Source organism: Drosophila sechellia, chromosome 3L, assembly GCF_004382195.2.
Source record: "Drosophila sechellia strain sech25 chromosome 3L, ASM438219v1, whole genome shotgun sequence".
NCBI lineage: Eukaryota > Metazoa > Arthropoda > Insecta > Diptera > Drosophilidae > Drosophila > Drosophila sechellia.
In genome coordinates this window covers 20,464,432-20,474,927 of record NC_045951.1, presented here as the reverse complement: position 1 = coordinate 20,474,927, position 10,496 = coordinate 20,464,432, and the positions used below count along the sequence as shown (strand labels likewise).

At 41.4% G+C, this 10,496-nt stretch overlaps 2 protein-coding genes across 2 annotated transcripts; one reads left to right on the top strand and one right to left on the bottom strand.

The window, feature by feature from the left end:
• Positions 1 to 1,949: 1,949 nt before the first annotated feature.
• On the bottom strand, positions 1,950 to 5,958 carry LOC6616385 (zinc carboxypeptidase A 1). Its single transcript, XM_002040709.2, has 2 exons — positions 5,845 to 5,958; positions 1,950 to 2,543 (listed from the first exon to the last, which is right to left on the bottom strand). The coding sequence occupies exons 1-2, from the start codon at positions 5,956 to 5,958 to the stop codon at positions 1,950 to 1,952; spliced, it is 708 nt and encodes a 235-aa protein (XP_002040745.2).
• Positions 5,959 to 6,679: 721 nt separating this feature from the next.
• On the top strand, positions 6,680 to 10,496 carry LOC6616384. The gene is made up of 9 exons (XM_032719408.1): positions 6,680 to 6,830; positions 6,885 to 7,273; positions 7,328 to 7,413; positions 7,472 to 7,573; positions 7,634 to 8,150; positions 8,327 to 9,624; positions 9,684 to 9,855; positions 9,911 to 10,255; positions 10,315 to 10,496. The coding sequence occupies exons 1-9, from the start codon at positions 6,680 to 6,682 to the stop codon at positions 10,444 to 10,446; spliced, it is 3,192 nt and encodes a 1,063-aa protein (XP_032575299.1). The 3' UTR covers positions 10,447 to 10,496.

Genomic DNA, 10,496 nt, shown 5'->3' with positions numbered 1-10,496 from the left:
TGTTTTGCACTTGGCTGCCACAGGCCCATTTGTAATTTGGCACTAACGGGTCTGTTGATCCCATAAATTGCACTGCCACATGCGGCCGCGATTCGCGATTTCCTACCCACCTATCCACCTACCTACCTACCAACCAAGTCCGTCCAAACGGCTTATCAGTATCCGGCTGACCATGTGGCACAGCCCTAGTGCTTCGTCCTAGAACGGGTTCATTATGGGGCGTGGCACGTTGCAATAACTGTCAGGTCCGCTTAACGAACCGGCATTCGGAAACGCATAAACCCGCAATTTGATGCACCGCCCAGCGGATTTCTTTGCCTGCAACTAGAGGCGTCAACCTTGGGCATGCAAATTATCGCCAAACGCATTCGAACTACATTTTCAATTATCGGTGCCTTTCGGTCCGGTTTTTTCCATCACCGTAAATGTCCAAAGCGAATTGCACTCCAGCTATTTTCTATATATGTGTAGGAATTACTCTCGACCATAAAACCACAGCAATTATCGGCAGTTTCCGACTAACCACGCCGAACTTGTTCATAACATTTTCTTCATCTTGGCTGCAAAACCAAGCCTTTTGGCTCGACTCCACCGGCTTTGGTCTATTTTTGGTAACTTGTCCAAGCGGGCGGCTATTGTTTTTGTTTTAGCCAATGCTTTTGGGGCGTGTACCGCGACAAAAACTATAAAGATCCATAACTGAACGCGGACAGAGATCGGATTCAATCGACCAACTTGGTTCCGTGGATGTAGATAAAACAAGGCTTAATGGTGCTACAAAAGGTGATACAATTACAATAAAGTTAGGGACGATATCATCAAACGTGAAATTATGAAACAATATAAAAAAATGATTGCTGAATTGGAGCTAGTTTGAAATCCTTCTTTCTTTAATGATTGTTAAATAGCCCGAGATTTGCCTTCAAGGAAATAGCTGCTTACTAAATAGTTAATTGCCTGCATTCCTTTATAAAAATGCTGTTAACTTTATCAACGCACTTGAAATCATAGTTTTCTTGACCTCCCAACGATAGCACTTGGTCTATTATACCCGATTTGATAACCGCCAAGTTATTAGCGTGTCTCATACAAAGTTGTGACTTGCCTTCATTGCTGCAGCTGCGCTAAAATTGCTGCATTTGCCGCAGTTGGTGTTGCAGTCTTGCTGTTGCAGTTGCAGGCTTTGCTGTTGTTAATGTGAATTTGATTAAAACGAACAGCCTGCAAATGCAGCCCAAATGGGGGCGACGACTGTCGGGAGGCTCGCGCCCGTGTCTTTTATATTTTTCCTTCATTTTTTTTGGGATCAGAGAGCAGATATCGTTGCGCTCGTACCACTCACTCACTTACAGCTTGCAACGCCACTCCAGCGCCAATTCAATTGCTTATTTACAATGTGCTAAAACTGTGTGCCCCGACAATTGTTCATTAAAAACTCGGCACGAAGTGATATTGATTTTGGTTGCCGTTCGCTTTTTTGCTGTCCGGTTTGTGGCATAATTAAATGTGGGCACAGCCGCAAAAACACGCCAACTTATCGAAATAATAACATTTATTTTAAACCAATCCGGCCACGTCACTGCGATCTCCATTCCCCGCTGGACTCCACGCCCAAGTCCAGTTTTCCGTTCGACATCAAGCTCGATTTTCGAATCGAGTTGCAACTGCAGTTCCAGCTGCATGGGGCACTTAAAATTTGCATTTCATTTGGTTTTCGTTTGGTGGGGGTTGGAATGCAGCTGCGGCAATGTCTTGCCGCTGCAATGATGACCCGACATTACTCATACGCCCCGCTAACCGAGAAAGTAACTATTCTGGTAGTTTGCCAAGTAGACGGGGCAGAAACACTTAAAAAAAAGTTTCTTAGTTTTGCCAATATGGATGTTCTTTACTTTTTAAGATTATTGCTATTGGCAGCATCAAAACGATTTGTACCATAACAAATAATTCTATAAATATTTGTCATATGTCCTATTTAAATTCCAATTGCTTGGATACTTTTCGATAACTTTGCTGATTTCAAGATCTCCGGCACAAGGGCATGAGCATATGATAGTTTCATTGGTGAACTTCTTTCCCGATCGGGAATATGTGTAGCCATCTGCGTTCACCAATGGTAAAATAACCCCGTCATAGTCCACCAGGAGTTGCTTGTTCTCTTCGTAGATCACAACCAACTTATCGATGATATTAAGGGCTGCCGTATGAGTTAGCCATTCTCTGGCATGAAATCCGGCATCTATAAAGATGACGTTCTTGTGTTTCCGCCCATCTCCGTTTGATATTGTAATGGTGGTGAGGTTCCGGTTCTCGTAGGTTTTTCCAACGTTCGTCAATTTCACTTGCCTGGTATAGCTTTTGGCCAGTCCATTTAGGTAGTCCTGTATCTCTTCGTAAGTGTAATAATCATCCGTCTGATATTGTGGTCGAGAACGGACTGGAGTTCCTAGACCTCCACTTATGAGAATAATTACTAGGTCGAGTGGCAAAAACGTTTTGATGGGATTACCAACGAAGGTAGCTCCATATAAGGGCTTCGGAATCTACTTGCCAGGAATTAATATTATCGTAAAATGAATTATAATTTTTCACACAAGTAGATAGAGTATCTACACAATATCGAGGAAATATATTTGTTTTTTTTTTCGGAATGTACCTACAGTACTAAAAGAACAACATACTCAGAAGTGCCACGACATTGACTGATTTATTTAGCCCATAAAGTTAGCTCCTACATTACATAGTAACACAAAAGAACTTACGATTTTAGCTAGTTTAGTAGATACAAGTAGATACTGCTACTTGATATGCTACTGTGATATTCGTAAAGAAATGAACTGAAATAAAATGGCTTAAGTTTAGTTCCATGTCTTGTATTAGCCAAAGTCACTCCATCTATTTCGCTCAGTGCATGACATTGGTAACTCAAAACTCGCAACTGCCAACCGTCCGCTGGCGATTTCATTCGCATTCGTAATGAGTGTTCTTTGATCCGAGTTCAGATCGCCCTGGTCGCCATGCAAATTGTCGCCTGTCAGCGTCGCCTGTCGAGTGATAAGACCAGTCGAGTGCTGAGTTTTCGCCACCGGCGTTGGCCATCCGCCTGTGCCTGTACAGCATATAAACCAGATACCGATACCATTGGCCAGCTATCCGGATGCCGGAATGGGGATTGCGAACTGCGGATAGCCGGCTGTCAGGCGATATCTGCGCTGCCTGGGTGTGGCATGCAACAGTCGACACGAGAAGTCAATTTGGCGGCCGCAACTGTTTCACTCCAATTCGAGTTTCAATTGGAGTTGAAGCCCAGTTTATTTCCCACCAAAATGAGCCCTTCGCTGACACAGAGACCTAAAAAATCGTCATAAATGGATGTGTATATTTCCACTTTCAACGCTCACTTTCCTTTGACGGTAGCTGCTGATACGCCCAAACAAAGATCACATTTTATGTAAATGCAACAATTAAGCAGAGCTTATGGAGGCAGCCAATCAACTGGGAGCCAGCAAAGCCAAGAATTTGGTTGATTTGCATATCTAAGGCATTAGATAAATGGCCGTTTCGTCTTTTGATGTCGCTTTGCATAGATTTTCGAGAACTCAACTATTTATTTCCAGCTGCTCCGCAGTGGTATTTTTTACATTTTGGCAGTGCATTGAAATTCGAGCATTCATCTACCGTTAAGACGAACCTAGGGACATGGTCAGAAGAGGGTGATTGGACGACGCACTGTAAATACCCTACTAAATACACTAAATACTAGGTAATCTCAAATTTTGTGTTTAGTATATATATAGATATATATAGATATATATATATAGATTATATATAGATTAAAAGTCTCAATTATTTCGCTATATACATTTTAAAATAATCTCAAATTATGTGTTCAGTAATTTATAGATGAAAAGTCGAAATTGTTTCGCTATATGCATTTTAGAATATTTAAAATTTAATATTTAAAATATAAGCTAGGAAAATATTTATTAATAATGAGTTTTATTCTTTCAGAATTCTTCTTGTGTATATAAATTAATTTTAATTTATTTTTAAATAAATCATTTTAGAAAACATAGAAAGATAATGATAATTGCAGTGGTTAAATTGCAGAACAGTTCAAAACCAAATTTTTAAAATGTTTAAACTTAAAAAAAAATGTAAAGTATTAAGTTTATATTGCTTTTAGTTAGAGAGGCTTCTTTAAAAAACCGCTCTATTGAAAATGCTAATTAGCCCCATGCTTTCTTCGGGTATGAAGGAAGACAATGTATTCAGTCTTTGCAGTTTGCTGAAAATTAATTAGACTCAATTTGTTGCTCAACCATCAAGACGGACAACAATGGCAACAGCAACAACAGCCAGCTGCATCTCGTTTTTGCCGGACAAATTCTACACTCATACTGTGTTGTTTTTTGGGCTAAAAGAGGAAAAGATACAAAAAAATCCAAAATGCTTGAGCTTACAATTCTCATGTTAATGCCAAAAGTTTCCACATTGTTAAAACGCGATTCGGGTGAGAGGGGCGGGGTGTTTTACCAAGTTAAACAGAGGCAAACGGTAAACATGTTGCTGTCAACATTTACATGCCAACATCTTGCTGGCCCCCATTTGACATCGATTAGAAAGCGCCGCCTAATTCAAAAGGGGCAGGTCCAGCGGTGCAGCATTGGGGCAAGTCACACAGTGACACTTTCTCGTAGAGTCTCTACCAGAAGAATCTTCTTAGAAAGAAGAATTCAGGCAGGTCATCATTATGTAGTGTATCTTTGGGAATTTGTTCCAACAAGTTCACCTTAAATAACTGGGTTTTTAAGTGAATATCTATATTTTATATTGATTTTTGTAAACAAAAGAAAAAGAAAATTACTATTTTTGCGACTTTTCTCAAACAGCTTATCTTCTGTTAGCTTCTATCTACTTTTTTTCCTTACTTAGAATAATACAAAAGTCTTAAAAATATCTGTTTTAAATGAGTTGATTTCGCATTAATGGATTTTTCAAAGCTGCAAGGTTCCATATAAACTAACATTCTTTGGTAATATAGATGCACATATATGGTTTCTTCTCACTATGTGAGTCTGCATCAGTTTAGGTATAATTTATCAGAGTTGAAATTCAATCGGAGTGCAGGTGAAAAATGGACAGACAGACCTGCTGGCAGACAACGACAAACTCGCGGACAGCACAACTTGGCCACTTGTTATCCAGTGCTCCTCCGACTCCTCCGATTCCTCCTGCTCAAATGGCAGTCTTATACAGATGTCAATTATTTTTGCCCGGAGCGGGAAGCTGACTAGCTCTTCTATTTCGATTTCGATTTAGTTGCGCGCTAGCAATTTTGGATCGCCGCGGATTGGATTCGATTCGATTGGGGGACGAAAATTGCTGGTCGAACTCGTTAGCTAGCCAAGTTGCAAGTTGCTAGTTGCCAGTTGCAACAATCCGTGGAGCTACGTGGTCATCCAAGTCATCCAATTGTTGGCTACGAAATCGCTATTATTTGCGGAGTGACTTCGCAGTAGACCTTGCGCCTCGTTCACTGGTTGCAAATTATAATTGAATGATTGCATGGCAGCCAAGTGATTTGCTCGTCATTTTCCCCAAGTAGAAAAAAGGGGATCAATTGATATTGAGTAGTAAGTGGGGGCCCATTTAAAGGTAAAGGTGTCAAAACTATTGGCCACTAAAGGCGAATGAAATGTAAAGCAATTTGGCCGGGCCAAGTTCATTAAATTGGTAACCAACTGTGATGGCTGTATGTTGGGATCAACATTTATTTATAAAAGACAACTTGCAACAAATAAACAAAGCCAGTTGCCAGATGCCCGATATCCACGTATCCACATATCCAGGCTTTGGCGGATGTGGAATGCTGCTGCCTGTGGAGGAGACTCTGTCCACGTCGTTGTCCTGCTCCTTTGACGTCCAGTAATGCTGGAATGGCTTGTTGAAATTCATTCATCAATGTAATCGATCAGACATGTCGATGGTCGTCGGGCTTTGACATGCCACGTAACATGCTCCGCGTATGTAAATGGAGCCTGGGAGACATACGCTTGCCCACAATGCAACATAAAATTTAATCAATTTATTGGAAACGAGCTATTGTCTCTGTGCCTTTTGACTTTTCAGCTTTGAGTCGACTCGACTTTGGGGCTTATCCCCAGCTTTGCATCTACACTTTCTCCACTCTCAGGTTGATATGCTATTTTCTTGGCACGAATGCAGCAAAGGCCAAGATAAATCTTACAGATTCGTGTGGGGAGTTGCGTTTTTCTCTCTATTGGGGCGGGACCATCGCACCCACATCCACCTAGTTGGCCAAGTTGCGGCCAAAGTTTGGCATTAGATTATGGGATTTTTCAGTTTCTGGATCTCAGCCAGAGGAGAAAATCTTGAAATTTGTTTGCATGAACGTTTTTTACTTTACACAGGAACATGGAATATGTATTTAAAAGTTAAAGTTAAAGTTAGTATGAAGTTAAAGTTTTATGTTTTTAAATGCGTCATTGTTATTTAAATTCATATATTGTAAACGATGTTTGATTTTTCGATAAGAATGCTCATATTATGAATGGAACAAGTAGGCAAGGAGTAGCTACTATGAGTAAATAACTTTTGCCAAAATCAGTAGGTCTCAACTTTCCTCACACGACCAAGTTAACAGAACAATATCACAATGGTACAAAGAAAAAGTACTGGCACGGCCAAGTCCGTTGCAGAACCGATTCTCAGATATCCTCTGATATCCGAAAATGAGGTAATGGATCGAGAAGCGAGGTACATGAGCCGCCTTAATGATTTCACTGTTAGTGCGGAATTAGTCAAGGGTGAGTAGCGATTAATGGACTAACAACTAAGTGTATACAATATAAAACCTACAGGTGCCCAACGCGACTTCTATAATCAGGAGGTGGATAGAATGTTCCGGGAACACTGGGAGCATCATTTGCGATGTGATGGCCTGCCACGTCCCTATCTTCCCGTCGAAGTACGAACTTTTATGTCCAAAATGCGGTTTTACGACCAGGTTGAAACGAATAATTCGATGGACTGGACCTTGTCGGTGGACGAACGCTCTATATTGACTCAGAATATCTTTAGGGTGGACAAAACACGACATATGATGATGGTCAACAAAGACAATCCGGGCGAACACTATGACCAGAACGTTCAGATGTGTTTGAATGCATTGAAACAAATGGATGCAATGCTCGACAACGAGGCCGAAATGGTTCGGATGTCAGAAAAAAGGCAACAGGATGTTATTGAAGTAGGTTAATGAAGTTAAGATCAGTCAGATAAATTAAACGCCCATTCACTATAGGTTTACACCGAAGTCGAGACGGAAATTGGTGACCTCTTTGATCGCCTAACCTATCGAGTATTGAGCATGCAAGATGCTTATATGGAGTCTGTATAAATCCATCTAATGACTATCCGATTATCTCACCACCTCTGTATGCCCTAGATCCAAGGATGGTCGAGTGGCTGTGTGGAGCTACACGTGTAACCCTTGGAGAATGGATTTGTGGGGACTGCGAAATGTGCCAATTATTTTTGATCAGTTGGAGTAAGTAACATCCAGACGAATGCACTTTCTGAATTACCAAGAACACCGAACAAATCTTAGATTGCCAGTAATGTTGGCCGAATTGAATGCCACGAGTGTTGAGGTCCAGATACCAAAGAGTGTTCTTAAAGACTGCGTAACTATTCGCAGCTTACACATGGATTTTGATAACATATCGCAGAATGCCAAGAGCTTCGAAACTGCCGTTCAGGCATCGGTCAATTATCCCAACGCTGGGATAGTGGACATAGAGAATTCGGTGGTCAACGAATGGCACATGCAACTCGAAATACAGGAGGAGACATTGAATCTGATGTTAAGCAGGAGGCGAGAGTACGAGGACATGATGGAGCTCATCGCCGAGAAAACGGAGCAGGCAGCTAAGGCCGCTAAACAAACTGACCCCGATAAGGCGGTCAAAATCATAATTCCCAAGGCCCCGAAGGAACCACCATTTGTTGCGACTGGCATGTATCCCGACACCTATGACGATTTTCTCAGAATAGAGGAGAGCCAGTACTCTGGCTACCTCGATGAGGTATGCCATCCAAGGCACTTAGATATGCAGCCGTTCGAAGTGAGTGAAATAAGTTTATAATTCATTGCATTTGCTTAAATCCAAAATAGGGTATTTAATATAATTATAAAATATTCTGCACAGCCTCAAATCTATAAAATCGAAAGAATATACCAAATGTGGATTTCTTAAAATATTATATTATCAATAATCGACCATCATGCCAACTCCTTTAGATAAATCTTAGGGACTACATCATGCTTGGTGGTATTTACAGCATTATGTTCATCCGACGACCTGACCAAACCCAGTTCGAGAAGTTCAACATCGTATTGCACGAGGATGGACGGGTGGTTCACAAACTGACAGAAATGAAGGCCGATATACCGGTAGAGGCTGTGCGGAAGTCGAATATAGGCAGGAAAACTAGGGAGACCTACCGGGGCACTAAAATCAAGCTGGAAGACGACGAACTACCATATTTCATTGTAACCCTACAAGTGGCCGCGGATCTCTGCAAATGGAGTGAGCCCCTGGTTTGCCATTTTCTAACGGAGCAGGATTTTATTCCGACCGATTACAAGCGCGAATCCTACTGGGCGCCGACCATGCAGAGTGTTATAAGGCATTCGGAATTTGCCGGTAGGAAGGGGAGTACGCTCAATTTAGGCAGTCAGATTTCAGGTGATTCTGCAAATATATTTCGGCCCAGTCTGCGGTCATTACTGAGACAGAGTAAGATCGGAACGGCTCCGAAGCCCGGAGTTCCCATAGAGGACTTCAAACTGGAAAAAAAACTGAGCCAACTGGAAATTAGAACATTGGAAAGGTATTGTCTACCCCGGATCATATCATCGTTTAAGTTTCCCGCAGACTTTCGAGATGAAAAACGAGAATTTGTCAAACAGGGCCCAAGGGCTTTGGTCAAACGGCCAGAGGCCGAGGAAGTCGTTAGTCAAGTTAAGATTTTAGACTTTAACTATAATTCCCAGGTGCTGAGTCCGGAGCGAATGTACCCCTACTTTCCACAGATGGATCCCATAAAGTATACCATTCCCTTCGATGATTCGGAACCAGGTCCAGTAAACCCAACGAGTGCGCTGGAACTTCTAAAAACATTTGACAACATTAAATCTAAGTATCAGGAAAAGCATATCGAGCTATTAAGTCAGCCCGACGAGCAGGACAAGAAATCGAAGCAAAAAAAACTGGGCTTAAAGGATGAGGATGATGCACCTGAGGGACAGATAGCAAAACGAAAATTGTCCAAGTCTGGTGACAAAGGACGCCAGTCTGTTAAGACGGACAGGGATCGAGTTACTGTCGGCTCAGACAAATCTTCAGTAAGGACTGATCTGATGAACGAAGAACAAGTAACACACTGGACAACTAAGTACGTCAAGGACACCGTAATCGATAGAGAAACCAATAGGATTACGTTCAAGACAGATCGTCTGGGACTTTTGGGATTGGCCTTTAAGCGGTACGAACATTTTCCATTTCGCAATTGGTCACTGCAGCCAAATGAGGAAAAGTGCGTTAATTAAAATCCAAGGGCGATCCGGAATCCCTCACATCCTTTTTTATTTTCAGTCCTGATGAGATCATACTATCCGTCGACACATTCCATGTCCGTATCTTTTTCTATATCACCTGCAAGGGAGTTAGGGGCTATGTGACTGATCTGAGCAAGGGTTACACGGCGAAGCCGATTAAATATCTGGAGATTGTGGAACCAATATCAGACTTTCGGCAAATGCGTCAGGTAAACAATCAAAGGGGTTATTGGTTATTCCCATTTAAACGGCTCCCTTCTGCAGATATTTATTAACAAAAACATCAATATATTTGCCGAGAACGATGCTAGTTTCTATATCGAAAATGGCTACTTTTCCATGAAACACGTGGCGCTCGAGATGCACACCTACAATATTATGGCGCTCCACTGTAAATTGATGAAGTTCTACCGATCGAGCTGGAATCGTCTCGCCGATCGACGCGATATCATCCTGGGCATGAAAATCGCCAAGGACAACTCTGATTATTCTGAGGTCACAATGCGCATTACACCGGAGAAAACCACCTTTGTTCAGATTTCCGAAAATTGCTCAGATAAGGTGAATGTTATTGTGCTAAGCTACACTAGTACTTGGCGAAACATCGGTGTAAGTAGTTAAATTTCTTATCAAATGTATATGGATTGCTTTTACATAGTAAACTGCAGAACTTTACGGATCTACATCAGGCTATAAATTCGATGGTGCCGAATGCTACAGAGGTGCGAAATAAGGATTCTATTCTTTTATATTATGTAACTAGAATGCTCAAAGAAATACGTCTTCTAAGCTTTTCGTAGAATATCAATATATTTTGTACATCTATACAATATAATCTTGAATAAAATAA

Bases quoted from the DNA above. Each gene is read 5' to 3' on its own strand.
- LOC6616385 (XM_002040709.2), bottom strand. From the start codon at position 5,958: ATGAATTTCAACAAGCCATTCCAGCATTACTGGACGTCAAAGGAGCAG. The intron at 2,544-5,844 runs GTGGATACGTGG...CCTGGCAAGTAG, and splicing joins ATCCGCCAAAGCCTGGATAT to ATTCCGAAGCCCTTATATGG.
- LOC6616384 (XM_032719408.1), top strand. From the start codon at position 6,680: ATGGTACAAAGAAAAAGTACTGGCACGGCCAAGTCCGTTGCAGAACCG. The intron at 7,414-7,471 runs GTCTGTATAAAT...TGTATGCCCTAG, and splicing joins ATGCAAGATGCTTATATGGA to ATCCAAGGATGGTCGAGTGG. The intron at 7,574-7,633 runs GTAAGTAACATC...AACAAATCTTAG, and splicing joins ATTATTTTTGATCAGTTGGA to ATTGCCAGTAATGTTGGCCG.